The sequence below is a fragment of the Cadophora gregata genome (genome assembly GCF_030347475.1).
Source record: "Cadophora gregata isolate MNR1 chromosome Unknown scaffold_10, whole genome shotgun sequence".
In the NCBI taxonomy this organism is placed as follows: Eukaryota; Fungi; Ascomycota; class Leotiomycetes; order Helotiales; family Ploettnerulaceae; genus Cadophora; species Cadophora gregata.
In genome coordinates, this window is record NW_026695933.1 from 1,689,707 (window position 1) to 1,706,985 (window position 17,279).

Sequence of the window (17,279 nt, forward strand, 5' to 3'; positions counted from 1 at the left end):
TAAATGAAGGAAAAGTCACATATATCTGCTTCAACCGTAACGTGTCTTGACCAAGTGTGCTTACGGACTAATCGTATGTTGAACCTCCTGATAATGTTCAGAATTCCTTCGCGCAGTACAACATCGCCAGTCAACCCAGTCGCTGTAAGATTTTGGACTGTCACAGCCGGATGAAGTGGCCCCGGCTCATCGTACTCGACAAAGATCCGCAACAGCAGACTGCATTTAGTTCCGGAAAATTGACATGAGAGAAATTACTCAATCGAAATTTGCTCAGCTCACATTCAGACAACAATTTTGAGCAAGTAAACATGATCATTGACCTGCTAACTGCGACTATCCCAACCAGAAAGAGTGTGCTTTCAATCAATCTTAACCCACGCCATCCTACCATCGACTGGACCCACAAGGGAACCCAAGCTCCATGCCACCTCTAGATCATAAAACCAATAAATTGCAGGGGAAGTAGTTCGTCATGGCCCGTGCCGCAGTTAAGGGAAGCGGTCTTCCTGTGCGAATGTATTGAAGATGGTGCTCTCCAGGTGCTAGTTACAACTGATATTATGTGTCAGAAAGACGAGACCAAACGACTAGATATTCAGTAACAGTAAGACTCACTTTGCATATACCATTGAATGAATCTGCGCACGCGTCGCAGCCGCAATCAGCGCATGATGCATAAGTTCTACAGGAGCATTCTTTGCAACTGCAGGAGTCGACAAGGGGTGGCGCTATAGTTCCAGACATCGCTTGGTCGAGGTTCAAGATTGTGGTCGCTTGATATTTGTTTGTGTTTGTGTGTGTGTTTGTTCGTGGTAGTGGCAAGAAAAGGATGGAACGATGGGGGATAGGGGTTCTTATAGAGCAGATCGGCTGATAAATTGTGAGCACATGCTCAACAAGTGGGGAAAGACCGAGGCTTGCATCTTCTGACTTTCTCGTAGACACTTCAGCATAAGGCACTGCCTTGAAAGAAGAAGAACCTACAGCGGGCCCGGATGTACTGAATATCTCTCTGGAGTTGATACCACAAACGCCGTGTCAGACGACAATATTGCTCGAGCGTAGATGATCCAATGGGATTCCGCTTGGCTCATCCTCTCCACTGAAAAGTGTTTCCTTTCTTATCAGTGCATGTTAGAGAAAGTTAGCAACTGTCATTTTTAAATGAACTAACTTTGCTGCTTTACTTTTTTTTGGACAAATACGCAGACTTGCACATTCTTCGTATTTAGACATCTAACAGCTGATTCTTTTGCCTTTCTGCCTTTCTTGTAGTTGAACAATCCGTAAACAAGCTTATTAAACTTCCAGGTTGTTTTCTGTCTGTAATTGAGACAATTATATTTTCCTCGCTTGATTCTCTGATTTTCTTTGAGTTTCCCCGGTTTTCGAGGATCCTCCTGACTCAAGCTAATATCTAGACTTTGTCTGCAAGTATTAGCGTTTACCCTTGGAAATCATTCTTTTTCTCTCCTTCAAAGGTCTCCCTCCAAGGTAAGGTCTCTCTACTTTTTATTCTCCCCCCTCTCCCTCCCCCTTCCCCTCCGTTCCTTTCCTCTCTCTTCTCCCTCTTTATTCCTCTCTTTTTCTCCCTCTCTTTTCCGAGTGACCTGAAAGTAAGTATCTTACTGTCGGTGTGTCAGAGGGTCTGTGTGTACCCTTTGACTTCGTGTTTCACTCGTGACATGAAAAGCCTAAGCTACCTAACCTTGCCCTAGTCCACCGATCTGTCTACATTTTTTGACAAACTTACAGCAGGCTTTGTATGACATTGTCTGCATTTTCTTACTATAGAAGATCCAAACAAATTAGAGACAAGTTACAGTCATTGTCTACACAAAGAACCCCATAAGGCTCCCTATTGTAGAATCATCCAGCTGGGGCAAAGGCCGAATGCCCCATACACTTTCCATAGTCAGCTAGCTATCGACTCCACCGCACATATTCAGCTCTTCTAAGCCCAGTAGGACTTGGCCATCCCTCCAAGCAGGAATCGTATCATCAGGGGACGAGCCTGTAACATCCGCTGTCAAAACACTTCCATCAGATAGCGCGTGACATGCCTGACGTACATCTGTCACCATGCCACATGATTCTTTAATGGTTGGGAACCTTGATTCTGGTATTACATACTTGATTGACAGTCGTTTCCTCTGTTGTTGGACAGGTGGCGTGATTAGAACTGGTTTTGGCCCACTACGACCCCTCGCAACCAAGTGTTCTCCAAACTTTTTTGGCCCTATCGGCCCAACTCAGGCTCCGCATAACCGTTCTGCTAAGCAGTGCCAGTTGTAGTAGAGAAGAACATAGATTTTTACGCTGGCCAATCTCCAGCTCTCTTCATTGCAAAAAGAAGTTGGGGGTCGTGGTGGGGAGTGGGGGAGGGCTATCCCACGTCCATATAAGTGGCCGATCGGGATACGGTGTTGAATTGCGACAAGCTGAGGACTTTAAAGTACTACCTCTAACAAATGTACCTAAGGTCACATAAGTATTTTAAGAGCATTTAGAAGGATAGTCTGAAAGTCTGAAGTACATTTGCTCATTGAGTGTCGAAAAACCCCGTTAATTGAAACTGTTGTGCTGTTCTTCACGCGCCATAATCGGCTACTTTTATTTATGCGGGATACTCGTATTAGCTTGGAATGCGGCTACGTTTTGACGAGTCTTGCAGGTGCAGAAGCTGGTCAGCTGTGACACGTGCCTGGGTCACACGAACCCCGGAGACAGCCTGTCTTGAACCTGCGGGGCGGTTGGGAACGAGTGGAGTTGGAACGACTGCCAACCAAGTCTATGTAACGAATTTATGGGACAGATATGTAGCCAGGGGCGCATGTTACATTCGGAACCCTCCAACGCTTCGCACGTCAGGTACATGACTCAGTATTTGGAAATGGTTGCAAGACCTTCACTGTGGACTAGTCTTCGACAAGTAACAGGTCTGGGCAGCGGCAGGCTGTGAACCGTTGGGCTGATTTCGGCTGAAGATGTGTGGGAGATCGAACGTTGGCCCGTCTATCACATTTGCTCCACCCGTTTGATTTTATTTCTAAATTTTTAAAAGCTTGATGCCCCAATCAAGCCATCCAAGGTCTTTGTCTTCCGCCACAAGTGGCTTCAAGAGCGGGCGGGACGGGCCGGCGCTAATGGCCAACGGCCAACGAAACTACCAATACCAATAACCAAAACAACCAACGACAGCCGTTGCAGCCTCTCTAGAGAATCAAAAAGATTAGAAAGATGCAGAATAAGTCTCTATCCTGTCACTTAGCAAATATGTAATTCATATGAACAAAGTTTGCCGCTATACCTTTTTTTCAACAATTATGCAGAACCTGACTCAATCTTATAAAATACACAAAAGTACATGATTTAGAGTTCGCAACTTAAAAGTCAGTTCCCCTTGTGAAGCTGCGGGCACTCGCTTACAATGCCCGCAGCTTCACAAAGGGGGACCGACTATTAACCTTTGAAAGTCAAAATATAAAGTCTTAGCTGCACAGTTTAGAGGTAAGAATATATAAGCTTTTCTAAATCACAGAGATCCCTTATTAAATCAGCGATAAGTCGCACTTCTTGCAAATTTTCTCCATCGAGGGAATGGAGGTTCGGCATCCGGCACTTATCCCCAGCTCTTTTGAGTTGGACTCCAGGAATAGATCCGTCTCAAGGAACAGCAATTCTTCACTGTCCTCTTCCCATGATCTTAAGCCTGGTACTGGAATCCTCGCTTGACTTCTGAGCAATTGTAGTGCAGCGGCTTCGTTTTAAAAGCGTTCTTTGAACCATGGATTCTCAATAGATTTCCCCGTCATCGCACTAACGAGTCTCTGGGTAAGAGGCTTATCGCGTTTCATAAAGGCAGAGGTAGCGAAATCGAATTAATAGACTTCATCATCTGAATTCTTAACGACCTGCGCATCTTCATGGAGGACAGCCATAGCGCGAATGAGTTCATAAGAACGCGAGATGATTAATTCAAAATCACACGACAGTTTTACTTGAGGATCGCGCAGGTCGGAGTCCCTTGATGATAATGGACAAAGCGTAGAGAGCAGGAGTAATATGAGCAACGGCCGGGGCAAACTGGGTCGTCATGTGGTTTGCCCATACACCGACGCAGCCTGGAACTTTTCGAATCGATTTTCATGTCTGTGCTTAGACACTACTTGGATATTTTGTTCTTGTTCGTACCAATGCAAGAGCTTCACGTGGTAAAGATATTTCCAAAGGTGATCACCAGTGTGCTTTCATTTTCGATTCAATTCATCAGACCCCGACTCCCAGCCAAAGACAAAGACATTGATGGACATCCAACTCAATGACGACCTCCCACTATGCGATCCCTGAAGGAAGACTAGCCAGCGTGTACCTCTCTTCCGCAACGGCACTCAAATTTCCAATCTCCTTGTAGTAGAGCCGATCTCTTGCATCCAGCTGAGCTCTCAAACCCACTCTCCAATCCCAACCATCAAGTGCCTCCTCAGCAAGCATACTCTCGATATCCCTGAGCATGCTCAGGATCGCACGGTAGGAGACCATATACAACATCGCTTCACAAAGCGCCATCCTTGCAACAAGAATCTCGCGACCAACCGCTCGCTGTACAGCTACTTCCAGGATGCGAACGCGAACGGCGACATCCGCATACTCTCCATGCCACAAACTCTTCTGCGCTACAAGAGTACGGAGTCTCATCCCTCTCGTACACAAATACCATTTTGACACATGGGGTACATGAGTCTTCGTGCCAGTATCATAGTCCGAATCTCCAAGTGGTGGATCTCGGTGTAGTGCGAGGTGATAGATGGGAAATTTCTGCGGATACCGCTGGATTATGTAGGCAGCCCACGGTGTGAGCAACAAAGCGCAACGTTGGTTCCAAAGACACTCTTTTGCCAGTGCCGGAAACAACTAGGAGACATGAAGGTTCTGCACCCTTCAAGCATCGCTGAAGTTGAGGCTTAGGTGGTCCGTTCTGGTCGCTGGATCATTGTCATTTAACAGGCTCGCTTAGATGTCCCGGGAGTAAACAAGCCAATGTCTTGACACTTTCAATCACAACTCCAATCTAGATCTTCCTCACAAAGAAGAGTCTGAATTGGCGAGTGCCACAAAGTCTCATTCGGAATGACTTGTTGTCTTTGCAAAGATCTGTAGGTCGAATTGGGTTCCAGGTAAAGTGCATTTGTCTGGTCACTGATCTACGCTAGAAAAGAGCTGCAACAGAGTCTGTCCAGCATTCGCTCGACCAACCAATTATAGCGGCCGGACTTTCAGCGTAACTCTGCATCTCATGCACATCGGACGTATGCCTCATTTTTACCCCTGCCCGATGTGTATAAGAGGCAGAATCATATTGAATCCTTCACCTGCTTGTAGCCCACACCAGAATGATCCAACATGCCAGTGCATCCCCTAAACGAGACCCGATCGTGATATCCACACTTCCAAACAACCAACCTGCTCACTTTCCTCGTGAGACACCGAAAAGCGACCAGAACCTCCCTCACCCATGCCCCTCACGCATCATGCTCTCTAGACATCTCATCCTACCATTCTTCCCCCGACGAAGTCAGCATAGCAGCAAACACGATCGAAGCTAACAATACTGCAACAGTTACTATCCAAGTCGCCTCTGTCGATGGAGCATCAAATGTTACTATTTCCATGGAGGAGATGAAGTACATTGTAGGGTGCCAACCTGCGGCTTTGCAGTTTCGTCCTTTGGACGATGAAACGGTTCAAAGATATTCGATGGAATAGAATACACAATGGATAGAGTGTATAAAGGTTGGGTTTTGTGCTTGTTGCTGTAGCTGGCGGGGCGTGTTCCGTGTATGTGTTTGTTTGATTCACGGGTGGTGAATGAATCACCGCTCCCAAGGCAGCTCCTAAATTTGCTATCGTCTAGTGCATTGAATCTCAATCACCTGGGTTGTAGGAGGCTACTTGTTCTCCTAGCTACTTTAAGAACATAAAATATTGATTATAACATAAACCAGTAGTCCAATACCACAGCCACATACCCATCCATCTCAACACACCATCTCCTCCAAAAACTCCTATCCCAAAATCCCACCACCCACACACAGCAGCATACCCGCCCAACAGCGCACCCTTTACGCCACCAACTCACTACCCACAAAATGAAGTTCCAACCCCTCATTATCCTCATTCTCATTCTCACACTCTCACCACTCCTAATCTCAGCCTCACAAACCAACTGCACATCCTACACAACAATCTACAAACAAATCTCGCACCTCACAAATATTCACCCTCCAATATATACAGACACGACAAGATGCCAGATAATAATCACAGAAAGTATATTCGGATTGTCGATTCCGGTTCTGTTTCTAGGGGCAGCGGCCGTGATGTGTGTTTTACATGTTTTCCTTGCTTCTGAAAGCGCGTGATGGGGATGGGGATGGGGGGATGGTGCTACTGTGGGGTTCTGGGGAAGGCAAGTAGTAGGATGGAAAGAGTGGATGAGTGGATAGAACGCTCCATAATTCATTGGTAATGTAATGCTAAGCTTTGCAAAATATCAAAATGCTAATAAGCAAAAGCTGAATCATAGTCAGCTGTAGACTCTCTATCCTATGACCCGAGAAGCTCGACTGGTATCAAATGCTCGAGTGCAAGTATGTTGTAACAGACTGGGTGCCAGAAACTCAATAGAGCCAGCTTGAGAGAGCCCCTTCAGGGGTGTAATTTAGTAGTGCAAGTGAAGGTGAACCAGGTGTTGAAAGTGTGCGTGTATTCATCTTCACAGTAATGTGGGCATTTGTCTTTTTCAGTGGGCGAAAATGGCCAAAGTTTGCGCAAATCAATCTCGGCTTTTCTTCGAGCTTGACATCCCTGAAAGCCGCCTGACGCTCCTCCAAATCTTGAGGATTTTGAAAACGCTCTAAGTCCTTCAAGGCTTCACTGTTGATCTGCATACCCAAACTTCGATAGTAGCAGGCTACCTGATTGCTCGAGGTAGCGGGGAGACGATTCGACACAGCAGGCTTGATATCCAGCATTGGCTTCTCTCCAAATGGTTCTTCATACATCCGAGGAGAGTTGATGACAAATACGTTGCCATGAAGTTCCTCATCAAAGACCAGGTGCCGCAACTTTTCTTGCATCTTTCGGAACTCCACTGTGTGCTTCTTATGTCTTCCCATGATCGGCTTCCATTCCCACAGTCTTTTGGTGAGGTATCTGATCGCCATGTTGACCTCGAATTGCTTGTTGGTGCCAACCAAATCCATAGCGCGCTTCCACAGCTCTAAATTCAGCATCTTGCTTTTCGCATCTTCTGGTTCGTAGATGCGGGTGACTCTTCGCTCGTTGGATCGGAAAGTGATCTTGAATGTGGTGTGGGTAGGGTTGAAGTCACCAAAGACAGGGTGAATCGCAGGTCGAGTGTAGCATTTACGCCATTGTGCGATTTCATGTTCGAGCTGAGGATGAGTGAAGGTGAGACCGATAAGAGGGCTGTAGATATGTAGATTTGGTGCGATAGTGATAGTATGGGTTCCGTTGGCTATGGTGTCGAACTGTGGAGGGGTCAGCATTGGGCTCATTGAGTGGTCTCGAGGCTCGAAAATTGGATAGGAAGAAAAGCCAAGGGCTTGATACTGTTCAGAGAGAAGGGAGAAAGAAATAGTTAAGATATTGGAAAAAACTTACAATCTTGTATCTGATTTCGAGCGGAATAGTGAGTAAGGTGAGAATATTAGGTCGATTGCGACATGGCTTGACTGGAACAGATGCAGGATGAACTTCAACTTTCTTGCTCTGCTGGCGTTTGTGCTGAGCCCGGAGCTGCTTCTTGTGCTGTGATCTCTTGCCCATAATTGCGGGAGAAGCTTTGGGCTTGGCTAGTTAACCAAGAGCTGCTGCCTGACCGTGAAGTGAACTTGATTTTGAAAGGCTCTTAAGTGCGAGGGACGAAAGAAGGATTCTTCAAATTGGGTTCCGGACTCTTTGGATATTCACCTGCGTGGCAAAGAGGAACTCGTGACAGATTCGAGCATATGCCGTGGACGAGCTTACCCTACCAGAGGGTCTCAAAATCAATAACCAAGAATCGAGAGTCGGCCAAACAGTGGTTAACCAGAGACCAAAAATTTCCCTTTGATCGATTGATCATGGAAGACTGCAGCTCGAAAATACTTCAAAGGTATATACACAATCTTTACAGCAAGGGAAAGAGCTGTTCACCATCAAAGCATCGCTACCGAATTGAAAGATCCAAGCACAAATGAGGAAGCCACGAACAAAGCAACGGACAAAGCATGAATAAACTCAACTTACTTCCTTTGATAGTATTATATTACGTACAATGGCGCTACGAAGTGAGTTTTTCTCCAAGTATAAAGACATTTTGAGCAACAAAGCAGATCAGACGACGAGGTGAGGCCGAGTGGCGCTATTTGCTATCTGTAAGCGAGCTTTGTAAATAGAGACCCACAAAATGATGACAGGAACAAGTTGGTACTTGGACCGAGAACGAAGACTGCGGCTTCTGGGAAAAAGATGTGGCAGTTAGTTGACCTGAGTGAGTTAGTGATTTAGAAGTTCCTATCGATTTGAGTTTCTGTAACGAGTGTGATAAGAGAGAAGGACATGAGAACGGACGTGAGTGCATGAGTTAAGGTGAGTTCATCGAGCATAGGTACAGTGCGCGAATTTGTGTTTAAACGATCTGAATTCATTCCATCCTAGGCCATCGCTTCGCTTCGCTTTACTCGCCTTCACAAGGCTTACCCATACTACAAGGTGGGTCCTTAACATCAATAAATCCCCGCCCTCAATAAGGTAGCAAACAGTCCGCGAATCGACTTCCTCCGCACCGTCTGTATCCTCCGCAATCAATCCACACATCTCCTGAAAGCAAATCGATATCCCAACGCCGCCCGCTCAGATACCAAACCGATCCGAGTTATATGCAAACTCTGCATATCAGAAACGCCCTTTTGCCCCTACGATGCCATCCCAAACCGTACCAGCCGACATTACGTACTGTACAAAATCCAGTATCCACGGCGCAGATGACCACAGTATCAGTATTAGGAACCAGCCTCAATTCCCTGTCATGCCATCGCTGATCGTGGCATCATTCGTATTATACATCCATCCTTCCCTTCCCAGGGTCCAGCGTATCTCTTCAAAACTGATTCGGATGATGCTCTTGATACGGATTTGGATTTGGATTCGGCGCTTGTTATTGTTGCTGCTGCTGGCCCCAAAGCGCATTATGCACCACCGGCCTCCTCGCATCCTCTGTTTCCACTTCCGCCTTGGCTTCATCATGTAAAGGTTGCCTCGAATTCGCCCACTGTTCAGAAGGGGTCTGTTGTCTCCTCTTATCCGTTTCTGAAGGCTGCTGCACCACATGGCTCTGATACGGTTCTGGCGGCTCCGCGATAGCCATGCCTATATCTCCCGCTGGGGTCTGCGAGCGATCTGGGTTATAGGGGCTGTATACTGTTCCGCCTGAACTGATATCCTGGCCATTGATATCGTACCTCTGTCTCGCTGGGACATAGCCGGAAGATACAGATTTCAGCGGATTGGGCTGCGCGTGTGCTATCAAGCCTGCTCCTTCATCATCTACTTTCTTTCCGGAAGCGAAACTCGGCATGCCGAATTTACTTCTGCGGAACTCTTCTGCAATGGGTAAATTTTGCGTACGCTTGTAACCCGCAGGGCTGGTGGATTGAAGCGACATGTCGTCATTTTGAGGGTTGTTGATATCAAAGGAGGAGGTTTTGTAGGAGGAATCGTTTTCGCGATCTTTTACTCCAACGAAAAGCCAGCGCATGCCTCTGGCGAAGGCTTTCACAAGATCCCAGGGGTTCATGGCGTCGATGAAGGCTTTGATGCCTAGGAAGCCGCCTTGCTTAGGACCGAGAGTATTCTTGAGGTGGGAGACGGGGTAATCTGAACCGGATGAGGAGGAGGCGTAAGGTTTCCAGGAGAATGCGAAGAGGTGGAGGATGGCGAATAAAGCCATCTCGATACAAAGCAGCAAAGATGGAATTCCAACTTTGAGATCTGGGTATGCGATTTTTGCGGTAGGCGAGACCACGTCTAACGTTTCTGAAGTGAGGATACTGATCATGAAAGACTGCCAGAAGGAGAGGAAGATGACCAACTTAATAGCCACGACCTTGAGGAACGGACTATGAGCAGCAAGATCTTGTCGAAGCTGGACGTAGAACTGGATCAAGCAGTACATAGCAATCGTAACTGCAATACTCTCAATGGTCAGGATCTAACAGGGTCAGTAGTATTCAAAGTAAAAGCACTGGATAACATACCCAGATATGCGCAAACACCGGCGAATTAGAAGACTCGCAATATTTTCCAAAATACTGCGTAACAACTGCCGTGACAGTCATCGACACCCGAATAAAGCAGTAATGGTAAACCCCCGTCCAAATAATATTGAACCAAGTCAATCCACTCCTCGGTGTCCTCCACGGTCCTCTCTGTCCACAGCAACAGCTCTTGAACCAAGTTATAGGCCAAACCCAAGGTTTCGGCTCAATGCTGCGGAAATACATCTTCTGTTCGTGCAGATCCGGCGCGATGTAATGGCAGAGTAGCGCGAAGAATGACGCGATCGCAAAGGCTTCGTAGCAGTCGCATATGACTTGGAAGTAGACGGCGTGCCAGTAGAAGCGGAATTGTAAGAAGGAGGCTGCGGCGTAGGTCGGGATCATGAAGAGGATTCGGATGATGCTGGATTTGTTAGTGATGTCATTTTGCGTGTACAGAAGGGAAACATACTGTCTTTGCTCATAAGGTTTGGTGTAGTGAAGCGCATGCATCCAAATCAGGTAAAAAGAGAGGAGAATAGCTATGAAAGCGCATGCAGCTGCGACAATCAAGCCTATGGTATGGAAAGTCATGGTGCCAACCATAGGTATTTCCGAACTACCGACTGCGACTATTAGCATGATTACTTCTCCGACGACTTTGGAGACCTACTCCGCATTTCTTCCAGTGTGGAATTGCATGTGCCGTTGAAGGTAAGGAGACCCATCGTTGCGACTGTTGCTCATCCAGAGCAATTCGAAAAGAAGCACAACGGCGCAGAAGTTCCGTATCTCACGTCCTAAAATCTTGAAGATCGTGTATATTCCCCAAACCCTTCCTATTAATCGTCCTAAGTTGTCCGCAGTTTCCGGAATTCCCAGCGCGCCCCTTGGTGATTCACAATCTTCTGTTGCTGAATGATTCCGGTCTGCCCTCGTCGCAGTGTAACCCCTCTCTATCTCGAAACCGTAAAATCTTCAGGCAAGGTCAAAGATGCGCCAAATTCAGTTCCTTTCGAGATTCAAAGTCCGCTGCTCGGTGGTCGAACAAAGAAGCCCTGCCGCCCAGCCTCGTCCTGGTATGTAAATAGATCCAACCCCGTTCAGAATCGCAGTTCCGTATCGTACCGTATTATCGTCTTCCCTTCTTTCCTTCTTGCGCAAAATCGAGTCCAGTCGTAACAAACGAGCGTATCTTCTTCCCTTCGTATATCGGTAGCTGTCGTGTGCCTTGTGAAAAAGAAGTTGCAGCAGTTCTGCGGTTGATCAAACTCACGTCCCCATGCAAAAAGTGACCGTGGCTTAGCCCCCCTGCCCCCCTGCCCCCCTCTCCGTGTCGCAGGCGGACGGATTTAGCTTGCGCGCTGGGCTGCTGGGCAGGGCTGCAGTTGCCCTGCGCCGCCGCCGCCGCCGCCGCCCGTTGGGATCCGCGGTGTCTCGTCAGCCAGCCAAACCCACTTAAGATTTCCAAGCACGGTTCAAGCAACGCTGGGCATCCATCCGAACATTCAGGGGGCGGAGTTGCCCAAGTTTTGAATTGAAGCTACGGGGAGTTTGGGAATTGTTGATCTGTTGCGTCGGCGGGTTTCTTCTTAGTTTTCTATTTCCTAATCTGCTGTACCGAGTGTACCATTCAGCCATTGTTGACTTTCTTCTAGCTACGGAATTCTAGTTGTCCTTCAAAGGACTAAGGTAGGTAAGCATGCTTCAATTCAGCAGCAGTAGAGTGGCGCAGGAATCCTACGACCGACAACAAAGCAGCAACACCACATTGCGAATGGGTATCCCAGTCTGTAACATTACGGAAGGCGCGCATCACTGCATATCATTATTGCGTTCGTTCTGTCCTTCAGACGAGTCGCTGCCACTGCTTGAACTCGCTTTGAGATGGCATGCATGGCATATGAAACTGCGTTTGGTAAGCTCTTCGCAACTCGAAGATCTCAACCAAGGACATAAGTTACATTCCTTTCTTCCCTTGGCAAACTCATCTCGCCTCCCCTCTCTTCCTCCCCTCCCCTCTTCACCAAATATCAAGCTCCTTGATAATCCTCATCTTGGATAAAAGCCCTCCGCGATCTCTCATATATCGTCGACCAACCATACCACAATCGCCGTGCTGTTCTAACTGTCTCACTCGTCCAAAGAAACTCAGCCTCTATCCATCCATCCTTCGATCATCCACCCCCTCCATCCACCATCATACCCGCCGATCCTAATTCAGCCAAGGCAGATCGCACTTCTTGCTCACTAGACCAGCCTATCCCTCGTAGACTTTTCATCCCTTCAAACTTCCATCTAGCTGCGAACCTATCGCATCTCCATCTTCAACTTTAGACGAAGTGTCGTTCTGCTGTTGCAGCCGGGGAAAAAACCCAGCCGGGAATACCTTGGTGCTTTACCTCGAAGCGCACGTACGTTTGCGTGGCTGAGAGTTTATGTGGTGTGGTGTGATGTGTTGTGTCCCGGGTATCAGGTTGAAACCTTGCTCCTGGGGGCGATATTATGCGTTGGATATACATCACGTGGAGAATTTACGACATTGAGCCGCTTGCTTGCATCTTTGACTGTAAATCTATTCGTATTGTTAGAAACTCCTTGTCCTATCGCAAACATGCACCATACAAGCCAGACCCATCCCAGATTTTACAATCCCATCCGTAATCCTACATCCCAAAGAGCCAAACATGACCTCAATTCTCCTCAACCCATTGCTCAATCCTCTCAACCAGATCTCCCTTCTTACCAGATGAAGTCAATCCTTTTGACGTCAACCAATCTTTCAACTCAGGAACTGTATGTTTTGCAAGACTGCCATTCGCCACAAGCTTCTTCAGATCACCATGGCTCATGCCCTCTAACCCCTTCTTCTCCGTCTTGATCCGTTTCTGAGGTCCTTCCTCTGCATCGCTGCCTCGCTTCAGCTTCGCACCATCGTTATCGCCGTATTGCGCTCTTGTGTATGCACGGGATTGCTCTTCCAGAACCTTGCCCCAATTCTGGATGTACTCGCCGGCTCGCTTGTTGATTTGGCGGTATTTGGGAATCGTTTTGTCTTCACTCGGTTCTGGAAGCTCCTCTTCAAGTGCCATGGCCTGCAGGACTTTGTAGTGCCACTGAAGAGCAGGATTGCTGTATTTGGTTGGGTCGTAGATAGCCTTTGGAAGTTGCAGCTGTCGAATGATCATACGCATGAGATCAATCAACTCCGCGCCAGCTACAAGTGGCTTTGGCACCGGGGGAGGTTCGCGAATGTCATCAGCAAATGGAATAGGATACAGCCAGAGTCCAGGAGGAATGACTTGGGCGCCTGTAACATCGTCGAATCTTTCTGCCGAAGGTAAGATGGCAACAATGAGAGGAGAGGCGTTGGCTCGAGCTATGAACCAAGCTATACCCATGAGTTTGTCCTTCAGAAGTTTCTGCCATAGAGCCGCAAAGGTTCGAGTAGATCCAATGTAGCCATCCTCGCTTGGGTAGATGAAGGTTGCTTTCTTCACCGATGCCCAGTCCGGAAGCATGGACTGGGGCTTGAAACCAATGATTCTGAGTACCGGAGATTCCCATTGCTTCAGCTTCTTCTGCTGCTCAACGGTAAACACCACCTGGCTACCTCCAAATTTGTATGCCCTCTTGATCTCTGTCTTTTGCACCTCGTCCGTAGTCTCGGCTGATAATTTGGTAGTGCGACCCTCAGCAATTTGAAGTTCTTCACCACCTTCGTAGATAAAGCAGGATCTGGCGGGTTCTTGCTTTTGGAGGAGATTGTAGCCTTTAACTGAGATGGTAAGATTAGGGCCAATTTCAAATGGCAGGTTTGAGAACAATGTTCTTTTCGCAACCTGTTTTGAGTTGATGTCCGATATGAGGTTTTGGAGAAGAGAGATACCCTCTCCAGAGGACTTCAAGTTCGTCGATACCACAGCAAGATCCCCTCCTTCCGCTGGGTCCCGATAGATTACATCCTGCCAAGTCAGCAGAGTTAGGTATCCGGGTTACAGTTACCTACATCGTAAAACTTAGATCGATCGAATTCATGATCAGGATGTGAGATGGGGAAGAGATCAATAATGACACCCAGATCATACAAATCCTTCGCTCTCACTGTAGCCTGCGATCTTGCCGCCTTGTCTGTAGAATGAGGATCATCTCTGTCGGTAATGATAAAAAGGCGTCTAGAGCCAAAAGTGGGTGCACGAGTTGTAAATATCTGGTTGGCGCAGAACAGCATATTCGACATTGACGCTGGCTCCTCGGAAGGAACAAGCAATTCCTTCGCATCCTCGGAATCTGCCACAATATTTTTCAATTCCTTCACGTCTTTGGCGGATGGAATGCCCAGATCACAGAGCAAGTAGCAGTGAGGGTACGCGATTGATCCACGGCTGCTTGTATCCTCGTCCTGGAACTTGGACTTCTCCGTACCAAACAGCAGAACGCCCATCATGTCTTTTGGACTGGATATGATACGTTGTGTCATGATCTCGTATGCGCACTTGATAGCTGCGAGTGTTGGGCTGTCTGTTCCGGCCTTCTTGTCTTCGGACAGAGGAGGGGGTGCAAGCATGGAGGAGCTGACGTCGATAGCGAAGAGTACGGCATCTTTTTGAGATACGTAGTTCTATGTTTTTTTAGCAGGGGAAAGATATAGGCACGGCGAGCTTACTGTCTCATCGTAATCCTCCTCTTCCTCCTCCTCTTCCGCTTTCCATGATGGTTTTGAATCTGACATGTTGATGTTGTGGCATGTATTGTCGTTGATGTATTCAAAGGTCCAATTGTGCTGAGCGAATTCGCGGGTGGTGATAGACTATTGCAGGACCCTCACACAGAGGATGCAGAGTTGATGCCATCGGTTTGAGGTTGCAACCAAACAGGCAGACGCGTGAAGGAGTGTCGCGACCACGAAAGCACGTGAAACCCCTCTTCAAATCGACAGCCAGCTATTGGCTAGGTACCATCTCGGCACTTTGAAGCTCCGTCATCAGCTTAACCCTGTGCATTTAAGTTCTGAGTGGACTTGAGGCTACGCAAACAGCCTACTGAGACAGACAGCACAACCTCGGGATGTTTATATCATAACACATCTCTTCAACTGTGCCATTACATCCCTCAGCATGGCTTTCAGAACACCCATAAGCCAGGTCACGAAAAGGGCCTCGCCGTCCACCATCTCCAAGCTTACGAGTAAACCAGCATCGTCATTATGGCAAAGAGGTGGTGCGGATCAATTGCGATCCTTTGCGACGCCGGTACCACCAGTCACGCAAGATGCGACAAGTTCTAAGGGGCCTACTGCGATGGTGTTCATGAATATGGGAGGACCTTCTACAACTGATGAAGTTGGAGACTTTCTCAGTCGTCTCTTTGTACGCCCCCGCCCCCGCCTGTCTATATTTACCCGCTGATGTAAACACAGGCAGATGCAGACTTGATTCCTCTCGGGCGATTTCAGAATTACCTTGGCCCTCTGATTTCGAAGCGTCGAACCCCAAAGATTCAGAAGCAGTATGCGGCGATTGGTGGCGGGTCTCCAATCCGTAAATGGTCAGAATACCAAGCGGCGGAGATGTGCAAGATCTTGGACAAAATCTCACCAGAAACTGCACCACATAAACCATATGTCGCATTTCGATATGCCAATCCATTGACTGAAGAGATGTACAATAAACTGCTAGAGGATGGATTCGGTGGCGGTAAGGGAGGACGAGCAGTGGCGTTCACTCAATACCCGCAATACAGCTGTTCGACAACAGGAAGTAGCTTGAATGAGCTATGGAAATGGAGACAAAAGCTTGAAGGAAAGTCGCCGAACTTTGCCAACGATGGATCAATCAATTGGAGTGTGATTGATAGATGGCCGGTTCATCCAGGACTTGTGGATGCTATCGCACTCAATATCGAGGATCAACTCGCATCATACCCAGAGGATCAACGAGACGATGTGGTGCTTTTGTTCTCGGCTCATAGCTTGCCGATGGATGTTGTTAACAGAGGTATGTTTAATTCATCCCATTTTCTGCTATCTATTAACATTCCCAGGTGACCCATATCCTGCCGAGGTTGCTGCAACAGTCAATGCTGTGATGCAGAGACTGAACCACTCCAACCCCTACCGGCTAGTGTGGCAATCACAAGTTGGACCAAAAGCATGGCTTGGAGCCCAGACAAGTGATACGGTTGAGAATTATATCAAGAAGGGGCAAAAGAACCTCATCTTGATCCCTGTGGCATTCACATCTGATCATATCGAGACGCTATTCGAACTGGACCAGGAAGTCATTGGCGAATCAGGTCACAAGGACACCATCAAGAGATCAGAGAGTCTGAACGGATCTCCAGTCTTCATCCAAGCACTGGCAGATATCGCAAAGAAACATCTGGACAGCGGCGAAATCTGCAGTAAGCAGATGGGACTTAGATGTCCAGCTTGTACGAATGCAAAGTGTGGAGCGAGTAAGGAGTTCTTTGCAGGAACGGGAGTTGGGGAAACATTTGCAACATCAACTTAATAATACCAACAAGAAACGTGTACGTTAGAGGAAAAGCGCACTGTATATATTGTTTCTGAAGGCTTTGAGGATGTACAATTCTGTTGTCGGATTGTCGAATCCTCAGCTAGACAAGAATGGAGATTAGGTGTTATCGCCGTGCCGTTGTGGACCATTTGCAGCTAGGAATGCATTATGTCACCACTCAAGCCCCTTGGAAACGCAAGCCTCGGCCATCGAAATAAACACTCCGATCATGGAGTTCCGTCAAAACACCAGAACAGATCCATTTCTGGCTATTAAGTAATAGCAGCTGAATCAAACGGTAGATGTAGCCTTGGCCGTATGAATAACAATGAGCCGGCTATGTATTGCTGCACTCAAACCTTGGGTGATAATCTAAGTTATACTTTACCAATAGCGCGTTCCAATCGGCTGGTGCAGCGTGCTTGTTTGATTACCT

The 17,279-nt window shown here is 47.5% G+C and overlaps 5 protein-coding genes across 6 annotated transcripts; 1 reads left to right on the top strand and 4 right to left on the bottom strand.

The window, feature by feature from the left end:
- Positions 1-4,338: 4,338 nt before the first annotated feature.
- Positions 4,339-4,701, bottom strand: ONS95_001917 (uncharacterized protein; the record flags this gene model as incomplete). Its single annotated transcript, XM_058495140.1, has 1 exon — positions 4,339-4,701. The coding sequence occupies one exon, from the start codon at positions 4,699-4,701 to the stop codon at positions 4,339-4,341; it is 363 nt and encodes a 120-aa protein (XP_058355451.1).
- A 1,982-nt stretch (positions 4,702-6,683) lies between these two features.
- Positions 6,684-7,854, bottom strand: ONS95_001918 (uncharacterized protein; the record flags this gene model as incomplete). Its single annotated transcript, XM_058495141.1, has 2 exons — positions 6,684-7,556; positions 7,690-7,854. 2 exons carry the CDS (start codon positions 7,852-7,854, stop codon positions 6,684-6,686), a joined length of 1,038 nt encoding a protein of 345 aa, XP_058355452.1.
- A 788-nt stretch (positions 7,855-8,642) lies between these two features.
- ONS95_001919 (uncharacterized protein) lies at positions 8,643-11,643 on the bottom strand. The gene is made up of 4 exons (XM_058495142.1): positions 10,999-11,643; positions 10,798-10,951; positions 10,326-10,749; positions 8,643-10,279 (listed from the first exon to the last, which is right to left on the bottom strand). Exons 1-4 carry the CDS (start codon positions 11,051-11,053, stop codon positions 9,227-9,229), a joined length of 1,686 nt encoding a protein of 561 aa, XP_058355453.1. The 5' UTR covers positions 11,054-11,643; the 3' UTR covers positions 8,643-9,226.
- A 236-nt stretch (positions 11,644-11,879) lies between these two features.
- Positions 11,880-15,178, bottom strand: KU70 (ATP-dependent DNA helicase II subunit 1). 2 transcript variants are annotated; one of them, XM_058495143.1, is made up of 3 exons: positions 14,992-15,178; positions 14,335-14,946; positions 11,880-14,290 (listed from the first exon to the last, which is right to left on the bottom strand). In XM_058495143.1, the coding sequence occupies exons 1-3, from the start codon at positions 15,055-15,057 to the stop codon at positions 13,019-13,021; spliced, it is 1,950 nt and encodes a 649-aa protein (XP_058355454.1). In that variant the 5' UTR covers positions 15,058-15,178; the 3' UTR covers positions 11,880-13,018. The 2 variants fall into 2 exon arrangements, with proteins under 2 accessions (XP_058355454.1, XP_058355455.1); XM_058495144.1 differs by having other exon boundaries at positions 12,134-14,290; positions 14,335-15,178.
- Positions 15,179-15,369: 191 nt separating this feature from the next.
- HEM15 (ferrochelatase hem15) lies at positions 15,370-17,160 on the top strand. Its single transcript, XM_058495145.1, has 3 exons — positions 15,370-15,694; positions 15,745-16,321; positions 16,368-17,160. Exons 1-3 carry the CDS (start codon positions 15,443-15,445, stop codon positions 16,835-16,837), a joined length of 1,299 nt encoding a protein of 432 aa, XP_058355456.1. The 5' UTR covers positions 15,370-15,442; the 3' UTR covers positions 16,838-17,160.
- Positions 17,161-17,279: the final 119 nt, after the last annotated feature.

What these genes read in the sequence shown, in the direction of transcription:
- HEM15 (XM_058495145.1), top strand. Translation starts at nt 15,443, where the DNA reads ATGGCTTTCAGAACACCCATAAGCCAGGTCACGAAAAGGGCCTCGCCG. An exon ending in ACTTTCTCAGTCGTCTCTTT is followed by an intron (nt 15,695 to 15,744) that starts GTACGCCCCCGC and finishes ATGTAAACACAG; the next exon opens with GCAGATGCAGACTTGATTCC. An exon ending in GATGGATGTTGTTAACAGAG is followed by an intron (nt 16,322 to 16,367) that starts GTATGTTTAATT and finishes TAACATTCCCAG; the next exon opens with GTGACCCATATCCTGCCGAG.
- KU70 (XM_058495143.1), bottom strand. Translation starts at nt 15,057, where the DNA reads ATGTCAGATTCAAAACCATCATGGAAAGCGGAAGAGGAGGAGGAAGAG. An exon ending in AGGAGGATTACGATGAGACA is followed by an intron (nt 14,947 to 14,991) that starts GTAAGCTCGCCG and finishes AAAAAAACATAG; the next exon opens with AACTACGTATCTCAAAAAGA. An exon ending in ATCGATCTAAGTTTTACGAT is followed by an intron (nt 14,291 to 14,334) that starts GTAGGTAACTGT and finishes CTGACTTGGCAG; the next exon opens with GATGTAATCTATCGGGACCC.
- ONS95_001919 (XM_058495142.1), bottom strand. Translation starts at nt 11,053, where the DNA reads ATGGGTCTCCTTACCTTCAACGGCACATGCAATTCCACACTGGAAGAA. An exon ending in CACACTGGAAGAAATGCGGA is followed by an intron (nt 10,952 to 10,998) that starts GTAGGTCTCCAA and finishes TAATAGTCGCAG; the next exon opens with TCGGTAGTTCGGAAATACCT. An exon ending in CGGTGTTTGCGCATATCTGG is followed by an intron (nt 10,280 to 10,325) that starts GTATGTTATCCA and finishes TGACCCTGTTAG; the next exon opens with ATCCTGACCATTGAGAGTAT.